At 37.1% G+C, this 23,213-nt stretch overlaps 1 protein-coding gene across 3 annotated transcripts; it reads right to left on the bottom strand.

The window, feature by feature from the left end:
• Window positions 1-217: 217 nt before the first annotated feature.
• Window positions 218-8,643, bottom strand: LOC126622187 (CLP protease regulatory subunit CLPX3, mitochondrial-like). Of its 3 annotated transcripts, none has more exons than XM_050290863.1 (17): window positions 8,515-8,643; window positions 7,124-8,054; window positions 6,979-7,040; window positions 6,599-6,696; window positions 6,352-6,431; window positions 5,992-6,042; window positions 5,611-5,631; window positions 5,192-5,266; window positions 5,026-5,103; window positions 4,191-4,247; window positions 1,910-1,980; window positions 1,701-1,800; window positions 1,442-1,546; window positions 1,141-1,203; window positions 885-1,007; window positions 623-781; window positions 218-528 (listed from the first exon to the last, which is right to left on the bottom strand). In XM_050290863.1, exons 1-17 carry the CDS (start codon window positions 8,574-8,576, stop codon window positions 457-459), a joined length of 2,208 nt encoding a protein of 735 aa, XP_050146820.1. In that variant the 5' UTR covers window positions 8,577-8,643; the 3' UTR covers window positions 218-456. The 3 variants fall into 3 exon arrangements, with proteins under 3 accessions (XP_050146820.1, XP_050146822.1, XP_050146821.1); XM_050290865.1 differs by lacking the exon at window positions 8,515-8,643 and adding an exon at window positions 8,363-8,483; XM_050290864.1 differs by lacking the exon at window positions 5,611-5,631 and having other exon boundaries at window positions 8,515-8,642.
• Between the last annotated feature and the right edge of the window lie 14,570 nt (window positions 8,644-23,213).

A 23,213-nucleotide genomic window follows, 5' to 3' on the forward strand; every position in this document is an offset into this window, starting at 1 on the left:
GGTGCTCACAATCTAATATGAAATTACAGCTTGCTATCCTTGAGTTGATTATCACACAAATATGTTGTCCACGTGTTTTGGCCCCACGTGTGGAAGGAGAAGTTGACAGCTGCCCTAGTTGCCACAAATATTAGAGCATGCTGCTTAAAAATGTGGATTCCATCGTCTATGGTTATAATACAAATGATCTTATACGGTACCTACACCTTGCCCAATATAAGATGACTATTTTTTATTTTTGTCAACGCACTACAAAATTACATGTGGTAAAGAATGTGATAGCCTGTATAAACTAAAATCCACTAATCAAATTCTTCTTTTTAGTTTGATTCCAACCGAAGCTTTGATCTAATTTCTATGAAGGGGCAATTACACCAGTTTATGAATGCTATTGTTACGAATAATAATACATAAATTTTACAGATTTTTATAACAATGCCTATGGTGGTATAAGTGTTACATGCTCATAGCCCTGGATGACTGTTCTGATTCACCCTCCGCCTCCCCTTCGGCCGCCTCTACATTTTCCTGCACACGTTGATTGATATTTAAATTGTTAGTACGAGATCCCTTCATAGAACCATAAAGAAAGATGCATATGCAATCATTAGTTGGATCATGCCATTGAGTCCTTCAAGCTGATTTCATGCAAGTATCTTTCCAATGCACCATCCCCTCGAACAATCTTCCCTCCACATCCAGGCGCATTTACCGTACCAACCGACTCCTCATCAACCACTACAGCATCTATTCTATCCTTTCCTGTCTTAACATCAGGAATCTGCGACAAGCACGTCAAAACAATTTTTTAGTAAATATTTTTGTATTTAATAACATTCCCATGCTAGAATTATTTTTTAAGAAAACCATGGATTCTTGCACACCTCGTACATGGCTTCAGTTAGAATGCTTTCCAAAAGTGCTCTTAAACCCCTGGCGCCAGTATTCTTAGCCATCGCTTTGTTTGCAATTAGTCTTAGTGCATTCTCCATGAAATGTAGCTTCACCTGAAGTGGGGTACAAGGTCTCATCAAACAGAAGCTTGACTCTAGTTCAATTAAACACATTGGAAGAGAGGTTTTGGGAGGGTGGGACTAGGTTTTGCGTTCCTAAACACAGAATCAAATGCAAAATGCTTACATTATTCATGCCAAATAATTTCTTGTACTGCTTGCCAAGAGCATTTTTTGGTTCCATCAGGACCTGTAAATGAAAAGTTATACGAGGAAAATGGTAATCCATACTTCTATACATGTAAGAAAGCCAGGCTACGTATATCAGCTTAAAAGGTGTAGCAGGCTCGTATACATCTGGTTTGCTTTCTGACTAAACTATTTGTGTGTCTACGAGACTACGAATTAAAACGAACTACAAACAGAAATAATACCAGGTCAAGAACCAGAAGGGTGCTGACTCCAAGAACAAATGCATTTATGTATACCTGAACAAGTTGGTCCTCAGTTAAAGCTGATAAACTAACTAGTATTGGAAAACGTCCAATAAACTCTGGTATGAGTCCATAAGAAATGAGATCAGAACTTTCAACCTGGAAAAAACAAAAGAGTAGCATTTAGACCCCATTTTCAGGAATTCTTTCCGATTAACTTATCCATTTTTCACTTTTTTTCATTCTTGTTTTGGGGTGCAGGGGTGTTAATTTTTAATGCATCAAACTGATTTGAAAGGTCCCTGATTCATACCGATTCAAGTAAAGATGATGTCACCACTGAATTGGTCACACCACCAGCTCTCATGTTTGCACGGACAGGAGCACCGAAACCAATAGAAGAATCCTGTCGTCTGGTCAGAATGATAGATACTTTCATAGTAGATTCTTTTGAGAAAAAAAGTTGGTAGAGAAGGAGGGGGAGAAACAAGAGATGATTAGGAGGATGATACATTTGGTTACCTCTCTGAAATGGTTTTTTCAAGATCAATAAATGCTCCGCCACAAATAAAAAGGATATCTTTCGTATCTATCTGTAGATCATTTACAAGCATTTTAAGAATAAACCATAAGAGCAACAATATGTATGAATATTGGTAAGAAATAACTAATAATTAGATGCATGTAAAGACTTATGTTTTCTTTTCCTCTTTGGGATGGTGGTTAAAATTTAGAACCAAATACCCAATGGAGTAACACTTAGAAAGACATCAATTATCGTTCATATATTAAATTAATCGTATCAAGTTTAATTAATTTTAAAAGGTTCGGAACCAAATAGAATTTATAATTTTGAGGTTACATATGTCTAATTCTGTAATGTCTATGAAAAAATAAGTATGCTCCTATTTACACTACTTGAATAAAAAGAAGTTCATACGGCCAAAGGAAAATAGTAATTAGCAATTATTATTGAAAAAAAAGGTTGTAAAATCCTCCCATACTTTTCTCTCCCACACTATTCCCTCTTCCTGTTCTCAATTTCTCGAGAAAAAATTGTTTCACATGCATAGCTTGTGTCATCTCACTAAGTTTGCTAATAAGGCAAGCTCATTAATAGGAAAAGATACAGAGCCGAGGACAAGAAGTCCTCAATAGGAAAAACCAAAGACTAAACGCAGCTCAACAAGAAAGCTAAAGCCTGGCACAATAAGCTACATAACAACAGCACTCCAATGCTGATGAATAAACTAGGAAAAAAAACTGCTAAAAATGGCATAACTCTCAACAGAAATTAAGTTTTGGGTAAATCCCAGGTTTGATAACAACTATGCCTATAAGTGCATCAATGTGCAGGAGAGGACGAGGAAGTCCCTAGCTAGGGGACTGGGTCATGAGATAAGGGATGACATACGTACTACTTGGGCCTCCAATTATGGCTAATTCGCATACAAATATATTTTGAAGGCAATCGTCTTTCCACGAGAGAGATTTACTTGTTAAATCAGTCTTAAGTACCCAATTATATTTCATGCTTACTTTTAGCTCGTCAAGTACTGAGGTTATGAGATTAGAGAGGATGTACCACCTAATAAATTTAAATATTGTGCAGAGATCAAGAGAAAGAGGAGGATTAGCGATTGCAAAATTTACTAGAAAGGATTAAATGTGGTCAGGTAAATGGCTGTGGCATTTCCCTCAAGTGCAGGATTAATTAATTATGGTGTTCTATCATTAAGAGTAAACATGGTGTGTATTCCAATAGGTAGGCTGGTGGAGGAAGGCTCTTTCAATTTCTCGTGGAAAAAAAACCACAATCTGGTTTTGTATAAATTAGTGGTTGAAACTAGGAAATAATTCTAGAACTTGTGTCAGGGAAGACAATGGTATGGTTACTCCTTTTTCCAAAATTTGTTTGCTAATCTATGCTGATCTTTTTTTCACAATGTGGTAATGATGTAATCTCATTGAGTCCACTTGGATTTGACAAAACATGTTTCTTCCTGTAAACCCTTTTTTATTTCTATGTTGGAAAATTAAAGTGTTCTAGTTTCTGTTATCAGTATAACTATAACATGATTTGGAAGGCAGCATACCTACTAAAGTACAAAACTGGTTTGGCTGGTGGCAAGTGGGAAAAAAAATACTGGTACCATGCCCACCCCCACCCCCCAACCCCCAAAAAAAAAAAAAAAAAAAAAAAAAAAACTATACTTTTGTTGTCTTCAAATCAACGAGTTGCAAGAAACTGGCGCAATTGCTGATCATTGACGGCATCCTGCTTGGCCAGATACCAGGCTGCTCAAGCAGCACTTCTGTCCACACAAGGGTACTTTTGGCTGCTATTGTTTTTTCAGACCTTTTTTAGGCTTATGATTTAAGTTATAGTTCAGGGTTGTTAGAACTTAAAATTAAAATATAAAGTAATAAGTTGCAGCCTCAAAGTGCCGCTTGTTAGAACTTAGAAATGAATCATGCAAGTGGAACCCTGCGCTCTTGAAGTTTTTTTGTTTAGTTGAACTTTCCTGCCCACTTCTCTTACAAGCTTTTTTTCTCAACTACTAATTTGGAACATTTAATAAAAAGTTTTTCTCCTACAGCTTAAATTTCTAAATGAAAAAAAAATAATAAGAACACACATTTCAAGGTGCACATAGGTCAATTAGGAGTTGTATAAGGATATGTATATATTCAATACCAAATAGAATTAGGAATTCTTAGGTTCTAACAACAGTGGGATAACCAGCATGATTTAACATATTTGTGAGTGAGAAAATATGTCAGAAACTTAAAAGTGCTATACCTGTATGTTATCACCCCGGGGATGCTTCCTTGCACCCTTCTCAGGAACATTCACTATCTAAACAAGAAGAAATATATTACACTTCAGTTGTCAGAGAAACCATGCTGATAACTTTATAACTCTGATTTTGTAAGGCCATGAAAGTAAATTACAAATATACCTGCGTGTAATGCAGTATGTAGCACAAAATTAGTCTGTGCTTCTAGGAACAATCATCCCAAGAAAAACTAAAGCAAAAACTCAAAACAAAAAACAAGAATGTTTAATTTTTATTTTGGGACTTTAGAAGTATTTTCAAGTACCAACTCCAAAGTTTCTCTTGCAGTGCTAGAGAAGTTAATGTAAACTGAGGTAATTGGGAAGACCACAAAATATTACATTTGGGGATTTTTTTTTTTCTCTCTTATGTGTGTGCATTTACTTTCTCGTTTCTATTTGATGTTATTTTTCCTCGGTTTTATTACATATGGTAGCTTGCTTACTTAGCGCTTTTGCTAAGGATCTAATCAAAGTCAAAATTGGAATTCTATGTCAAGTTTTCAAAACTAACGAATTGGTGTACATAAATGGGCACTCTTTATAATCGATCCTTATGGTTAGTGATTGATTTGAGAAAAAAAGAATAAAGCGAATTGATAAGAGTTGCTTTGTTCTAAATTAAAAATACATAAAAAGATACTTACATCTGTCATGGACTTAAAAGACACTAAAAGAGTACTAACTAGAGAACGCAACAGCAACAATTCAATTTGTTTCCGTGCATCCAAACAAGATAAATTAGTTGGTAAATAAATAATTTTCTGAGCAACACTTCAGTGTTAAGCAACTGACTCACAGTTCCTTCGAGCATTTTCAATAAAGCCTGCTGAACACCCTCTCCTGAAACATCTCTGCTAATGTTTAAACTCTCAGCCTGAAAACCAAATCTGAAGAAACTAAGACTTTGATGATACCTATGACCATGATCAATAAAATAAAATAAGAAAGGGCAAATGCAGCACCTTTTTGGTTATCTTGTCAACTTCGTCAATGTAAACTATCCCTTGTTGAGCTGCTTGTACATTAAACTCAGCTGCCTATTTACAGGATCAACTATGTGAGTTAACTGATATGAATATAAAAGGCAAGCACAAGGTTAGAAGACTAATGAATGCTTACAATCAAGAACAACAAAAAGTAGCAGAACATGGAAAGTTTTGTAGATGACTTAGATAGTTAGATGTTTTTTTTTTTTTTTTTCCGTAGACAGTTAGATGTTGTTGAGTCGGCAGAAATTTGCATTGCTATATCAAAAACCACTCTAACTAGACCAGCCAAATCAAATAAGAACAGTCCATGAGCATATGAATGAAGAATACGAGCAAGAAAATTATTAATTTTGACCACTCATAGAGTTCAAAAGAAGTAACTTTGTCCTTACAAGTTTGATGTGACCTATCCACTGCATGGAAATGACCATCAGTATCCTCTGGAACCTCCCCTCTCATTAGTTACATAGAAGTGCAACCATAATGCATTAACAATCATATAAAATAACAAGCAAAGGTGAGGGGGAAGAGGAGGAAAAAGGCTATATTCATAGTTCATACACTCACATCACAACGAAAGAAGGGAAGTCATACAATTTCAAAGAGTATTAGATGTTCAGAATACAAAGGGCAAGAATAAAACACATACAAATGCATGCACACATTCCTCCAGAAAATTGGAAATAAAGATGAAACATATTACTGCAAGGATAAGAAACAACAAGTTGGATGGCTTTTGAACTGTAAGTCCGAAATATGCAAACATCTCATACCATTAGTAGTTTATACAATATTGATTCAACATCTTCTCCAACATAACCAGCCTGCAAAATAGCAGTATTTGCCTCTTTCAGTTATGCAGTAATAGATAACAATAATAATGTGTGTGCACATATGTGCATGCACATCAAGCCTAAAAAGAATGCCTTGTGGTAAGTTATTATGTAAAGCTGGACACAGTGAATTTCTATATTCCATGCTGACCCTCATTATCCAATTGCACTCAGTTTGCATTTTCAAAAAAAACCAAGCATGCTAAGATCATTAAATCAAATAAAGATACCAACCATGGTTCATAGGCTAGATTTTGTGTTCTATTTTCAATTCATAATATTTTTCACAAATCAACTTGCCTGTGTTAAAGTTGTTGCATCTGTAATGACAAATGGAACATTCACAAAGCGAGCTAGTGTTTTTGCAAGCAAGGTCTTCCCTGTTTTGCATACAATAACACAGTTAGAAGGGCAGGTTAACTTCTTAAAGGTTCTTCTAACTTAAACTTCCAGATAGCCAGGTTTGGATTTAGATGATTAGTCCAAAGATAAGAAGATTATAAGTGGAACACCAGTTTTTTTCCAGGTACTTCAGAAGAAATCATACCGGAGCCAGTTGGGCCCATCAAGAGCACATTGCTCTTTTCTAGCTCCACTTTATCGTCATCATCTACTTTGTTTGGAATTCCTGATTCTGCTCCTGACCTAGCATACAAATCCATTGGTTCAGTTGTATTAAATACATCCACAGAAACAATAGTATGAATTCTCCAACTGCTTACAAAACTTTTATATGACCAAGCTCTTTTGGCTAAGGAGTTTAGAAGTACATACGGATAGTGAGTTCTCAAATATATATTGGGATTGGATCATGACTAGTGAACATGTGTTGCATTGTTGGTTGAAAGACAAAATGAAATGGCAAGTTATGTGTGATGAGTAATTGCAGCATGAATTTGATCAAGAAAAATAAAAATGAAAACGAACCCTTTCTTCAAGGAGGCGTGATATATCCTCTTGTAGTGGTTATAAACGGCCACAGAGAGCACCTGCAACAGAACGTTTATACAAAAATTATCCATCCACATTCCACCCAAATGCTAACAAAGAAAAGAAAAGGGACTAAAGCTACCTTTTTGGCTCTTTGTTGGCCTATAACGAACTTGTCAAGGCCCTTGCAGATATCCTTAGGGGTGGGCAAATTGTTTCCCAAATTGGAACCGCCCCAAGCATTCTTGTCTCTAGCATCCCCAGTCCCAGGGGGCGCAGAAGCCCGAACGACATTAACTCCAGGGGCGAAAGGAGGACCCGGGGGAGTATGCACGGCCAGTCCATTGCCTGGGGGCGGAGGCGGAGGCCAGTTCTCAGGTGGGTCAGCCCCATTGGCATATGACCTCAAACTATCCCAGAAAGACACCCTCAGCCCGTTGTTATTAGTATTGGGCTCGGAATCTGCTCCTTCGTTATTGTTGCCATTTCGGGAAGAATGTGACTTCTTGTTGTTGTCAGAGTTGTTGGTTTTGGTGGCGCTGCGATTGGAAGAGGAGGAGGTGGAGGAGGTGGTGTTGGTGAGCCTCCCAATCTCTACGAAGGTGCCCTGGAGGGGAGCAATCTGGTGGGGTCGGAAGTAGTAGGCTGTTTTGCAATTGGGGCAGAGATTGAGGGCCTGATACTGACGAATCTCAGAGTCAGAGTTTCCAGAGGCAGATGTTGCAGAGGTGGAGGCGGCCTTGGCCTTGGTGGTGGAATCATCTGGTGGAGGAGGAGAAGGAGATAAGTTGGGTAAGCGGCGATCGGAGAAGAGGAGGTCCATGCGGTTGAAAGAACATCGGGGGCAATTGGCCTCGGCTCTGATTTTGCGGATACGAACATCAGCGGAGCCGCCGTGGTCCCATTTGTAGCGCTCCTGCAGTCCGATGAAGGAGTCTCGTCGGCGATGGGTTGTGAGGCAGAGGTGGTTCAAGTGCGTAGAGATTGGGGAGACCTGAGTCTGAGAGAAGCGCTGCTGGAGCTGTGGAGCTATTTGCTGAACCTTCTTCAATCTCAACATTACAGACATTTCACTGAAATTATAATAAATAATAAAAATAATACTTGTAAAATTCAATTCAACTGAATCCAATCAATCGAAGAGAGAGCGAGTGAGAGTTTGTATTTGAGTTCGAGACATGAAAGAGATATGGTTTGGGATTGGAAGTGAAATTGGATCGGAAGTGGAATTGGGATCTCCAATGCTATATAATAATCATATTAAGCTATATAACCATCCAAACAATATATATATAATTATATCCAAACTTAGAGAGAGAGCAAACAGAAACGTGGGGGGGGAGTGTTTGTAGGAAGGAGGAAATACAAAAAACTGAAAAACCTGAAAATCCACACGCGCACAGCAAGGGCCTAATTTCTGTTTTTGGATGTGTTAAGGAGGAGAGGAGGGAGACTAATTTGCTAACTTTGACAGTTGGACTGACTGCGTTGGCATACATCTACTTGACTGACGTATGTAATGTACGTGCTCACCTAATCGGCTGAATCCCCCTCTTCTCCGCTTCCTTCGGGCAACAATTTTTATCATCAGCCATCAGTCATCAACCATCTTTTGCTTGCGTATACCTCTTCTCCCTTTTTTACGCTCCATCTAGAGTTTCTAGTTTCTACTCTACATTTAACATAAAATAATACACTTCATCTTGGGTTTTCTTTCTCCTGCTCAAAGTCCAAGCAAAACGCTAAATAATTACCTTATATAAAAGAAAACTTTAACAAAAAGCGTTCTGTACGATTTATTTTAACGAAAAATCATATTTTTACACTAAAAAATCAATCATGGTACTATTCACTTTACTCTTTATTTTGTCCTTATCGTTAAAACTCAAAGTTTTCAAACATTTTTCATTAGTTTTCCTTATATAAAAACGCTAAACAAACAAAAAACCATCAATTCTGTTGATGCACAAAATCAGTAAGGACTTTTGTACAACAGAAAGTGTTAAGCTTGTGACCTTCGCTAGATTGCTCCGGTTACTAGTATGAATAAGTATATAAATGGATAGAAATATAGAAGCAAACACAAGATGTACGTGGTTCACCCAGATTGGCTACGTCCACGAAGTAGAGGAGTTCTCATTAATTGTGAAGGGTTTACACAAGTATATAGGTTCAAGCTCTCCTTTAGTGAGTACAAGTGAATGATTTAATACAAATAACATTAGGAAATATTGTGAGAGAATGATCTCTATTTATATAAGAGAGTTTCTAGTTTCATTCTGACATTGACACGTGTCGTGTTGTGATTGGCTTCTGATGTTGATACGTGTCACGCTATGATTGGCTTCTAATATCGACACATGTCGCGCTGTGATTGGCCTCCTGGTTGGAGGAAAACTCTTCTGGGTCCTTGACGGTATAACGTTGACCGGTGCTCAATAGTTTCGGGATTGGTCAAGTATGGTACAAACAGTGCTCCCCTAAGTTCCCGAGTAAGGGAAGCTCCTCGATTGGAGACTTGCAAGATCCAAGCCATTGAATAATCACGAAACTTCTAAGTACCGAAGTGTGGTATCATTTTCACTTGCCTTATATGTCTCATACGTAGCTGTGGCATCTTCTCTGGAAGTATTTTTCCTCCATCTAGGGATGGTATCTTTAACCGATGAAGATGCACAAGGTAATGTATCAATTTCACTTAAAGCTTACTTGTAGTTTCGGGCTTGGTCAAGTGCGATACAAAACCCTATAGTAGGAGTTCCCCAAGTCGCCAAGCTAGGAGATTTGCCGAAAGAGGTAACAGACAAGGTAAGCAATCAGACTTCCAAGCAAGCAAATTGGATCGGAGGATCAACTTCGGCTTCCGGTTGATTGTTCTCCTTCTCCTTGTGTCGTAAACAGCAACAAGGATAAGGAGAAGCAAATGGAGAAGAGATGATATGAGATACTTTTGCTTTTGAAGAAGTAACTTTCCACAGGATTATTCTTGAACTGGGCTGGAAGGTTTTCTGGTTTCCTCTAGAGTATAAGGCCTACTCAAGAATTTGAGGGTCAAAACAAGTCCATCAAATCAAGAGTGCGTTTGACCTTGATAATATGGGATACTTTTGCCATTGACGAAGTAATAGATGAATCGGCACGTGTTCCGTTGCGCTTGTCTCCACATGCTTCCTTGTATCCTTCTCACTTGCCCTATTTGTTCCTTAGGTAGATATGGTATCTTTTCTGGAAGCATAAGATGTTGAAGATGAGTACTTGAGAGCAATGCTAGGTAAGTAATCAGGCAAGGGATTCCAGGCAGTCAGTTCCTGATTGGAAGCTTGATTCCAAGTGCTGACTGATTGCTCTCTTTCTCCTTGTCTTGCAGGTAAGAACAAGGGCAAATGAAAAGACAGGGAAAAAGCATGATATGGGATACTCTTGCTTTTGACCCTGATGATATGAGATACTCTTGCTCTGGTGTGGCTGGTTTGCATAGGTATTATTGGGGGGCGGGGGAAGAAAGCTGAGTATTTCGAGAGGCTTCGTTGGGAGTGCCCTCTCATATATGGGGAAGGGTTGAGCATTTTTGCAGGTCTGCCTATCCGTGGAGGATGGATGTTGACATATATAGGAGTCTCCCTAACAACAAGTAGTAATGCTATTCCTTTACCCTTCTTGGTCGTAGCAATGTAGTGGAAGCTGCAAGCTTCACGTGTTTTAACTTTGTCAGAGCACTTTGAAAAAGTGATATGTGGTATCTGGAAAGCTGATGTTGCGTGTGAAGATTGCAGACAAGCTTTATCTAAGGAAATCTGGCTCTCGAAGTTCAGAGAGTGATGCCTCTTCAGTTTTCAAACAAGCAATCCTGTCGAGGATCCGGCTCTCGAGATTCGGAGAACGGTGCCTCTTCGATTTTTGAGAAAGCAATCCTGTTGGGAGTCTGGCTCTTGAGATTCGGAGAGCAGTGCCTCTTCGATTTTTAAGAAAGTAATCATGTTGGGAGTCTGGCTCTCGAGATTTGGAGGGCGGTGCCTCTTCGATTTTTGAGCAAGTAATAATGCTATTCCTTTATGATGCGAAATATATAAGCACACAAATTAAACCCTCTTTTTGTCAATTGTAGCAAAGTATGTAAGTAAGGATTGTTTTAGGCCGGGGATTAGGAGGGATTGCTAAATCACTTGAAAACTGACTCAAAACGTAAAAACAAAGTTTAAAACACTAAACTAGACTCAAAGAATGCAAAACTAAACTCTAAAACACTAAAACAAACCAAAAGACTCAAAACAGCACAAAAACACTCAAAACTGCCTTAAAAACACAATCTGGGCAGTTTTGAACACAAAACACAATTTGGACGAAAATAGGTTATAACTTGACTCAAGACACTTAAAAACATAAACTAAATTGATTTCTAACTAATCTAACACTTTAAAATAAATGGGGATTTGGTTTTGACGAAAATTGAAAACAAACAGAAACTTTGTAAACTAAACAGATTTAAAAAACGAATTTGGTTAAAGTGAATGGATGGAAAGCTAGCTAAGGGGTTATTCTCCACACATGTCACACTTGCATACAAAACGATTTCCAATTGCTTCTCAATAAACCATGAATTCCCAATGCCCCAGATTAACCGTGAATTGCACTAATTAACCCTCAGAGTTTCCTAAAGTTATCGAATTGGATGAATTGCATACGACAACCTAAAGCATTCCTCACAAGTTCCCTGCATGAATTGCATAACAAAGATACAAGCAAAGATCATTAAGTTCTATGAAAATCATAAGCATTGGCGAGGCACTTGTTACTATGAATTGCATGAAACTTATGCCAAGAATTTACTTAACACGATTGTGATCAACAACCTTGACTACTTTCGAATATAAGTTCATAACGATTAGGTGAAATTCCCTTATATCCTAGCATCAAACTTATGCATGAAAATTAAGCGTGCACTCTCAACCAACACACACAAATCAGTTTTAATTCATATAGATAAGTAAATTGAATTCACAACTTATGAAACGCAATTAGAAGTAATCAAATCATATATCAAGCATAAACATGGTTTCGAATCCCCCCTAGCCAAGAGGGGGTTTAGTTCCTCATACGCACAAAGCAAAGATAAATAAATTTAAACATTGAAATCCAAGGAAAGAGAACACCTAGACACTCCAACTTAGGCAGCAGGTGTATCCACGATTCCTCCTTCCTCCTTGCTGCAGCATAGAGATTTTCGACAGGTTTTTGGGGTTATGAATGGTGTGGAATGGATGGGGGATGTATGGTGGTGGTTAGGATGGATGGGTGGTGCAACAAGGGGTGGTTTTTGGCAGGAATTATGGAGTATAGTGGTGGAAGGCTGCGGCAAAGAGAGGCTCTTTGTTTCTGTATATATATAGGCACCTAAAACCCTAGGGTAATCAGATATGGACTTGGATAACCCAAATCCACAAGGAAAAAGGCTTAGAAATCAAAATTCACAAGGGAATAGGCTAACAAGGTGCGGCAGATAAGGATAGGAAAGATAAGGCTTCTAGAAAGCCTTGCAAGGCAAGGAAATAGGTTTCTAGAAAGGGATAGGTACGGCCTAGATAGGTGTGAATGGATAAGGCATCTAGAAGGTCTTGTTATGCAAGGAAAAGGGTTCCCTTGCTGAAATAGGTGCGGCATCCCTCAAGAATAAGGTTAATGTGTCCTCAAGTGTTTAGGACTCTTTTTCCTTCTTTGACTTGGAAAACTTCTTTGTTGCTGAAACTCAAGGCCAATTAGGTTTAACTTTTCCTACTTCAAGTAGGAAACCTTGTTTGAGTAGGAATCTTCAATCTTCTAGCAATCCCACTTCAACTAGGAAACCTTTGTCAACTAGGAATCATTTGTCAACTAGGATTCCATCTTTAATTAGGCACTTTCCTACTTCAACTAGGAAACCTTGTTCAAGTAGGAATCATTGTGGATGCAAATTTCTTCCTCTTCGATCTTGGACGATTTTGCACCTACAAAACAATTAACACCTTAGGTTAAGGCCAAGAGCCTCACACGCCCATGATGAATGGGGGGGGCTTTGGCCGAAGAACCTCCGATGCCAAAGTTAGAATTTAGAAAGAAAGAGTGTTTAGAGAATTTTGGGATTTTTGCCAAAGTGTTGGAATTGGCTTTTTGGTGAGAAATGAGAGTATATTTATAGGGATAGGAGGTGGCTAGGGTTTTTTTGGGTTTGATTTAGGTTTAATTAGCCAATTTATTTGGCTATTAAACATAAAATGAATGTTTTGGTGGTTTTTTGTATAATTGGCTAATCAATGTCACAAAAAAGGAAAATTATGGTGAAAAAAGAAGGAAATGGTCGGCTCCCTTTGGAGAAGGGATAACCGGCCTTTAGGGTGATTTTTGGGCTTAATTTGGTGATGTAATTAGCCTTTAATATATTGATTATATTAATTGGTTGAGGATGTTATGGAATGTTTGAAATAAATGGCTAATTGAATAAGGAAAAAATGAGATAAAAACATATATGGAATGAAATAGGTTTTGAATTATTACCCATTTTGGGTACTCCTGACTTGGTTGATGGATGATTCTCCACTGCTCGCGTGTAGGAAACCCGGTATGCCTCGAGGGTATTTTTGTCCTCTTTTGTCCAAAAGTCCACGTGTCGCCTAATGAATATGTTTGGCTCCACAAATGCCCCCACACATGTTGGGCTGCTCGCAGAAAAGGGCAGCAGGTGTAGAGATCTTCTTGCTTTAGGAAACTTAAGATTGCTTCCTATTTTGATGTTGATTCTCTCTTTAATAGGAAATTAGATCCTTCTAGGAAAAGGAAATAAATTTCTCTCAAAGCCTATTTAAGTCCACCTTAAGTGGGTTATTAAATCAACTTTGGAGAGCGATTTATTCTACCCTACAAGAGAGAGATAGCTTAGAGGATATTTGTTCCCCCTCCTCTAGCAATCTTCTACATCTTGCCCGTGCAAAGGACCGTCTTTCGTTGCTTTCTTCGTCTTCTTCGTGCCGCACCAATGTAAGAAAAATTTAATTTTTCTTACCTTATTCTTGGATAGTGCTATTGCGGGGTAGCCGTCGGGGTGGTGCGGCACGTCGGCTGGCAGGGGCCAGGAGCTGGCTCGGCATGGGTTGAGGAGATGTCGTGGCAGGGACCACTGCTTGGGTAGCTTGGCTTGGCTTGAGCCAAGGGCAGTTTGTGTTGGAAATGTGCCCTAAAGCCAATCATGTGATGATACTTTACGGACATTTCACATGTTAAACTAATCTAGTTTAACATATAAAGGGCATAGATTATTGTTTGAGCCGTCTCATATAAATGTTATATGCTTAAACGATAAAGTCCAAGGAATTTGTGATTGAGAGAATGTAATCTAATGAAGTTAGATTCTTGAGACCATTCTTTCGTAGACACATCCTAAACGTTCCTGATCATAGGATTGCCAATTGGGCGTTGACAGTCCGTTAAGATCGGTACGTACTATGTCTTCTCTCAGGGAGAGTGATTAGTCTCGAATCATTGGTGTGTGTGACATCAAGACAAGTACGGTAGGTGCTCAATAGAGAATGAGTTCACTGAACGCGATCAACGAAGAGTTCTCATATTCCATGTCACATAAGAACTCATGGTTGGGATAATGCAAAGTAGTCCTTTGACCTGAGGCATCATAGTTGTCTTGTGGTTAAGACCTTGATCTTTGATTATGTCAAAGTCATCCCACCAGGAGGGTGTCCACGGCATCGTTGGGGTCAAGCCGCTTAGCTATGGAGACAAGTGAATGCGCAACAAGGGATCTCTAACCTTCAAACCGTTTGAGGGAGAATACTCTCTGATATGATTTGAATCTCTGGCCAGAGTATGAATGAGATTAGGGAATGCGTTCCGAATCACATTCAAGGTAATCATATAAGCACAAGACACACATTGGATAGTAGACATGAGAAAATAAACTATCAAACCAAACAATGTGGTCAAGAGTATTAGATTAGAGAAGGACCGTATTGCATTTGTAATCTCGAACTGAATAGGTTCTCTAACCTCTTCTGATTAGCTTGGGTAACCATGATATGCTGCTAGGTGTCACTCATGGTTTGTGGAAGCCCTAAACGTGTATAATCACTAAAGGGAGAATTGAAAATAGTTTCAATTCACAATCGATGTAAAATGGTTTTAATCGCCCACTACCTCGCTAAAATGAACCTAATGGATCGCACACCGTAAAAGGTGGAGATTGGAGATTAAACGGAAATGAGTAAGAATGATTAAATGGTTTAATCATTTATTTATGGCAAGGATTAATTAATATGTTAATTAATCAAACGAATAAGTTCGTTAAAGACTTCGGGATAGTTTTGGACCTTAAGGCCCAATGGGCTTCGAACGTCAAGCCCATTAACTTAAGTTGTATGACAATTTAATGAATAAAGATTCATTAAAGCCCAAAAGCCCAAAAATCCCCTAAATGGCCAGCCATGATGAAATGAATTAGGGTTTTGGTTGTTTAGGTCACTTAAAGAAGTGACTATATAAATGATTTTATAGCCAAATATTCATTAAGTGAAAAATGGGTTTATTTTTGGGGAAAATAGGTGAGAATTGTCTCTCCATTTTCTCTCTAAAGAGGCCAACACCTTGGAGGGTACATCTAGCAATCCTACTACTCCAAGGTCACTCATTTCTTCTACAATCGAACCTTGGTGTCGAGAATTAGAGGTTCTCAATTTTGGGAACTTGGAGAACCTATTCTTCCATCCAAATCCATGGATCTAAGAAGCAAGGAATGAAGGCCCTTGTCTCTTTGGGTGATTAGCCTTTGCTTATGCAAAGAGGAATCTACAAAGGTATTTTTCAACTCACTTTGTTTTTTAGTTGATTATTGGTTCACCAATCTACTAGGCTTTGAATTTCATGGGTAAATGTTTTGTTTTTGAGTGCATGTAAGCATGATTCCGCCTTTAATTGTTAATTGCATGCTATATGATGTTGCTCAAATGAACATGTTTTACAAAATAATTCCTTCAAGTGGTATCAGAGCCTAGGTCTAGTAGTTGGTGAATCCTTTTGTGTTTTGTAGTTCATAAGTTTGTGATTTAAAAGTTGTAATTGTTACAAGCTTTATTCTTGCTTCTTTGAAAGTAAATTTTGTTGGAAAATTTGCTATCTCAAATGTTGTAGATGTTGTTCATATGAGCATGAATATTGGAGCTAAAATTTGGTGCCATGCTTTTGGGAAAATTCGGCCAAATCCAAAGGGTGGATTTTTGGGTTCTTGTTTGACTTGTTAAAAGTGTTTTAATGTGTTCTTTGGAACCCCTAAGTACCCTAGTTTGGTTAGATGTTATTTCCCTTAAGTAAGAATGGTTTTGGAATGTTTTTGGGTGGAAAAAGTTCATGGAAAAATTTGGGTTTTTCATGGATGTTCTTCATTGTTCTTGATGTTCTTGCCAAGAACAAAAAGGTTTGGTGTATTGATTCAAAGTTTTGAATTATTTCATAAAGTATATGTGATATGTTTTTAAATGATTTATTATGTATTTAAAGTGTTAGATATTTGTATAAATGATGATTGAAATAATTGTGATTGAATTATTTCAAAACTTATCTTACATACACTTGCATGTTTTTGACAAAACTCACTAATCAACACACACACCAACCTTATCCCTCCCCAAAACCAGCCACTCCCTCAAAGGGAGTACTTTTGGGGCTTTTATGCAATTACATAAAGTTTTGATACTTTTGTGTATTTGCACTTTGGCCCAAAAGTTTACGTTTTTACGTTAAGGTCCAAAAACGCTAAAGGACAAATTGTTTTGTTCCTTTAATGAAGTTTTTGCATTATTAAAAGTTTGGGTTCTAGTTGTATTTACATGAAGTTGTGACTTTTGTGTATTGTACAAGGTGACCCCAAAAGTTTTTGTTATTGCAATATGGCCCAAAAGTTGTGGTTATTGCATGATGGCCCAAATAGGATGAAAACAAAATTGTTTTGTCTCTTTAAATGAGAATTGGATTTTCATTTTGTTTAGCTCCATTTAAATCAATCTTATGGATACAAAAACCAAATGAAAATGTTGCATTCAATTAATTAGTTAAAGTGTTAATTAATTAAAGGGTGATTATGAACCTAAGCCTAATATAATTGAGCTATGTGAAAGGCGTTTCAAATTTGTTTGAACCATGGGAATGTGTAGATTAGATTTTGGTTGTAATTTGATTTGATCAAATGTTGTAAAAGGGCTTAAGCTCTTCTTTACTTTAAAGTAATTTGTTATATGCAAATGTTGTAATGAGCATAAGCTCACCTTTACTTTGAAGTACTTCTTTCTTGCTTTATATGATATGCATGAAAATGAAGTAGTTGGGTCCAACGCCCATAAGACAACACGCCTTAATGTGATTAAACGCGTAACTAAAATCAATCACCATTCCTAGACCGAGATTCAACACAAGGCTCGTGTTGAATCTAAACAAAGGTTCATAATCATCCTTAGGCCCTAAGGCAACTATGTAGTCCATCAAATGAATGCAAAGTTTATGTTAGTAGTATCATATACTCTTGCTTTAAAAATCGTTTTAAAAGCATAGTGGGAGTATTATGTACAACTAAAACAAAGGGATGGACCAATAGTTGTAATAGGACCAAAATAGTTTTAATAGAGATTAAAATGTATGTTTATATGTGATGAGACCTAAAACCCTCAACCAAACCAATATTAAGTTGATAAGCGAGAGATGTTTAGAATATCTCTTCGTGGCCTTCCACCGTGGTGGGATCCAATCGTTTATGACTTGTACACCGGCTTCACCCTATCATGGGGAGTACACAGTGCATGCTTATACTCAGGAGGAATCCATATACATATGATGAGGTGAGTGTAGGCAACGAGGATAGCTATATATCGTATCATCGTGAGGCTATTCTTGAACCCCTTCACACACTAAGCATGGTGGGAAGAACTTAACTAAGTGCAATGGAACCAATATCATATCATTGTGAGGTTACATTCTCTAGAGGCCAAATAAGATGGGTACTTGCATGAGTTGCAAATGAGTAAGCGTACTCTCTCATTATTATTGTTGCTAGCCATATATCGTATCATCGTGAGGTGGGCTTGGTAATAGTGAGCCTCCCATAACCTACTAGGAGTTTCATCCAAAACTCTCGAATTCCTATGAGGGATATGGAATTTGCCAAAAATAGTGGGTGGTGCTATTTTGATTTAAAGACCCGAATCAAATGGCTTAAAATCAATCAATTTATATTCGTTATGTATTTGTTTACCAATATATTTGCAAACGCTATCCAACACTTGACAAAACCGAACGTTTAGTTTACGGACTTGGTACTACAAAACCATAGATTGTCTTTAATGGCTTGTAAATGTACCTAAGTAGTCTCATCCTCACAATCTTCCTATTGATAATGTATCATTAGAAGAATATGTTAGAAAAGGTCTATCATAGAGAGGACAACACTTTTAATGTCATAATTCTTCAATTACAAATTGTTGTATGAAGAAATAAGAGTTGCTTTGAACAACCCTTAGTCAATACAAACACTTAGTGCTTATTTCTTTGTTAATTGAACAAAGAACTTGAGAAGTAAGCACAAGGGCATGGACACTTTATGTGCCATGATTCTTCACTTACAATTTGTTGTGTGAAGAAATAAGAGTTGGCTTGTACAACTCTTTAAAGTTTGTAATTATGTTTAGAACATAATGGTTGGTTGACAAAAATAGTCCATTAACATGGACTTATGATGATTTTGAATCATTGAATGTTGAAGTGATAAACCACTTAATGAGACGGAAACTAGGCAAGGACTTCACCTTTGTGTCCCTATCCTAATGGTTCACTAAGTTTATTGTAAACTATGTAGTGAACAATAACCACATGCTCTCCAAAATGTTTGATGTGTATAACACAATTGAAAAAGGTTTCAAGAGAGATAGTGGGAGTTTAGGGACCATGACTAATGTAGTCAAAGGTGAAAGTCAAATAAAGAAGATAAATAACTCCAAGGGAACAAACTTTCTTTATGAAAGGATGGACATTGGAAGGGGTATTTGCAAGAAATGTCTTGCAAGTGTCAAGGACACACCTTTCGAAGGTGTTGTAAATTGTTCTTGAATAGTTCAAAACAGTTGGTTCTTCTACTTGAATGCATGATTCCGTATTAGTGACTATGTTTTACAATCGTTGTAAAAGTGTGGCTAATAAGAAGTAGAAGATTAATGAGAGAAGAGAAAGTACTTCACATTCGAAGCGTGAATCAAATGTAGATCTCTGCGAAAACAGATGGTACTTACTTCCTCATATGAACTACCAAAGAAATTGGAAAAACATAGATTGTCTTTCTATTCCAATTTTAAGGAACTAAATTCCGTCACTATGTGAAATGGATAAATGTTTTGTTTGACAAAACAATGTTCTTTATTAATCAATGATTAGATTATGGTAATCTAATTAATTGTCTCTATAGTAGAGATAATATGGTAGTGTTAACTGTTTAGAAAATAATGATGCTTAAAACCCAAAAGGTTGCAAGGTAGTGACTAATCCCAACTAAAATTGTGATACCTCTAAAACATAAATTACGAGTTGGTCATAGATGGACGCTTTGGATCGTTAGATCCGGATCCAATACCTTCTTGTTAAAATTGTATAGAGGCGAAATGTTCGAATCTTTATTCTTTTGGAAAGAAGAAAGAATCACAAAGTTGTTGAGGTTAATTCACTTAGATGTTAGTGGCACTTGTCCACAAACATAATACTACTCATGTTGGATAACATTCACCGAAGATCACTCTCGGTTGGACTATAGTTTATTTTGAATAAACACAAGTCCGAATACTTTGCAAAATGTTTCAAAGAATTCAAGTAATGTAAGTTGATGAGTAAGACATCTAAAGTATTTACCTCCTTAGATTTGATCCAAGGAAAGGTAACACTTTAGATAAGTTTCCTTGAAAGATATCAAGGAAAATAGCATCATAAGATAATGTATTTCTCCATTAGGAGAAGAACGAACTTGAATAAGATTTAGTTCGTTAGATGTTATCTATTACCCATATATAGGATATATACTTCTAAAAACAATATGATTGTCAATGAGAAGATCTTCCAATATTTTCATGACTCCATAAGATGTAGTTGGAAAGAAAGACAAATCTTAAGCATGTTAAAGATTTGGGGTTGTGTGCTAACAAGCAATATTTGTTTGATAACAATCTTGTGGGATATCCTTAAAATAACTTTTGGATATCGCTTCTATAAACCAACTAACAAATGTTGTTTTGTTGGGTAGTTCATTGTAATTCTACAATGTGATTTGCCTAAAAGCAAATGAACGAGAGATAGAACTCAAAGAATGGGTTCTTTGAGAGACAAGATAGTAATCAACAAATATAACAACCTAGTTCCTATACCACAAGCTCCAAGGTAGTCGATAAGGATTTATAAACCGTCTCAGTTGAATGGTTTTGAACTTTATGACTACATTGAGTGCCTATACGATATATACTCAAGGAAATGGTAAAGTACCATTTGACTCGAAATAATGAAACCTTCAAAGCTAATTGGTAGCTTAAGGTGACTACAATCAAAGAGAATGGTTGACTTTAAAGGAACCATTTTTGACGTAGTCTTAGTTTCAATTAATTCGAAGATTGCTAGCTACAACTAAATGGTGATTCAATGTTTTGACATAATATGGGTTTCCGAAACCATTATTAAGATAGTCTTGATAATATATGTGTAAAACTACTAATCACAAGACATGTAAGTTGTAGAGATCCATCCATCATGGATCTTAGCAAGTTAGTGGGAGCTATTTGCATTTTATGAGAAAAGGATCAAATCGTTTGATTTCTCATAAAGATGTAAATGAATCTTTTGTTTACTAGTTTTACAAAAGATTAGTGGGAGTTAATCATGTTCCTAAAATTTAAATATATAAGATATATTAATTTTGGAAATGAAAAGAATACTTCTTCGTTAAAGTTATGACTTTAATACATTATATGAAGATAGAATGTATATGGGAGATATAGTCTATAAACATGGGATGGAAATCTATAATGATATATTTCATGATATAATTGGATTATATCAATCCCTAATAATAGACAATGGATGCTAGGAAGTTTCTCATATGATGATAAACTTCAATAAGAAGGATGACTCTAGTAAGACTAGCAAGTTGACCTTCTCAAAGGGAACGTGCCCCTTTGACTCCCAAAGAAATAATGCGTAAATAGAATCCTTTATGCATACGCAGAAAGGTGATTTATGTATTTCATATTGTATGAAAAACATTGATATGAGTTGTACCTAGAATGGTACAAGACGATATCAGTGCAAGCCCAGGATCAGAACCATGGCAACTGTCAAGTGAGTCCTTAAGTATTTAAGAAATACTAAAGGATAAATTCCTCAAAGATCGAGGAAGAATCAAAGTGACGTAATGGAAGCGTAAATGTATTAGATTATGAATCTAATCCATCATTGGATGTTTCTTCATTATGAATGAAGAGATAAACAGATATCTCTTTATTGTGACTAAAGAGATATTTGGATGGAAACATTAAAGTAATGACTTTAGTGTGTTTCATTATGAATGCAAGATATATTGCCATATAGAAGTTTACAACAATGTTGTTTGGATGGGAAAGTTCATTTATGAACTCTCTATTCGGTTCCAACCAGAAAGTGTATGACACTAATGGGGCGATAGCTCAAGCCTGGGAATCAAAGTCTCATCAAGATCCGAACACAAATGAGAGACTGAACCACATGATTGAGAATCATGTATAATGGTGACGTCGTTATTCTCAAGGTTGCTTCTGTGGATAACACATATAGATATCCACTGCCTAGGCCTACTATTCAGCCATTTATGAAATGACTACAGAAGAGATATCATCATTGATGATCAAGCTGATTGGCTCTAGTGCAAGTGGGAGATTGTTGGAAATGTGCCCTAAAGCCAATCATGTGATGATACTTTACGGACATTTCACATGTTAAACTAATCTAGTTTAACATATAAAGGGCATAGATTATTGTTTGAGCCGTCTCATATAAATGTTATATGCTTAAACGATAAAGTCCAAGGAATTTGTGATTGAGAGAATGTAATCTAATGAAGTTAGATTCTTGAGACCATTCTTTCGTAGACACATCCTAAACGTTCCTGATCATAGGATTGCCAATTGGGCGTTGACAGTCCGTTAAGATCGGTACGTACTATGTCTTCTCTCAGGGAGAGTGATTAGTCTCGAATCATTGGTGTGTGTGACATCAAGACAAGTACGGTAGGTGCTCAATAGAGAATGAGTTCACTGAACGCGATCAACGAAGAGTTCTCATATTCCATGTCACATAAGAACTCATGGTTGGGATAATGCAAAGTAGTCCTTTGACCTGAGGCATCATAGTTGTCTTGTGGTTAAGACCTTGATCTTTGATTATGTCAAAGTCATCCCACCAGGAGGGTGTCCACGGCATCGTTGGGGTCAAGCCGCTTAGCTATGGAGACAAGTGAATGCGCAACAAGGGATCTCTAACCTTCAAACCGTTTGAGGGAGAATACTCTCTGATATGATTTGAATCTCTGGCCAGAGTATGAATGAGATTAGGGAATGCGTTCCGAATCACATTCAAGGTAATCATATAAGCACAAGACACACATTGGATAGTAGACATGAGAAAATAAACTATCAAACCAAACAATGTGGTCAAGAGTATTAGATTAGAGAAGGACCGTATTGCATTTGTAATCTCGAACTGAATAGGTTCTCTAACCTCTTCTGATTAGCTTGGGTAACCATGATATGCTGCTAGGTGTCACTCATGGTTTGTGGAAGCCCTAAACGTGTATAATCACTAAAGGGAGAATTGAAAATAGTTTCAATTCACAATCGATGTAAAATGGTTTTAATCGCCCACTACCTCGCTAAAATGAACCTAATGGATCGCACACCGTAAAAGGTGGAGATTGGAGATTAAACGGAAATGAGTAAGAATGATTAAATGGTTTAATCATTTATTTATGGCAAGGATTAATTAATATGTTAATTAATCAAACGAATAAGTTCGTTAAAGACTTCGGGATAGTTTTGGACCTTAAGGCCCAATGGGCTTCGAACGTCAAGCCCATTAACTTAAGTTGTATGACAATTTAATGAATAAAGATTCATTAAAGCCCAAAAGCCCAAAAATCCCCTAAATGGCCA

This window comes from Malus sylvestris, chromosome 5 (assembly GCF_916048215.2).
Source record: "Malus sylvestris chromosome 5, drMalSylv7.2, whole genome shotgun sequence".
Classification (NCBI taxonomy): domain Eukaryota; kingdom Viridiplantae; phylum Streptophyta; class Magnoliopsida; order Rosales; family Rosaceae; genus Malus; species Malus sylvestris.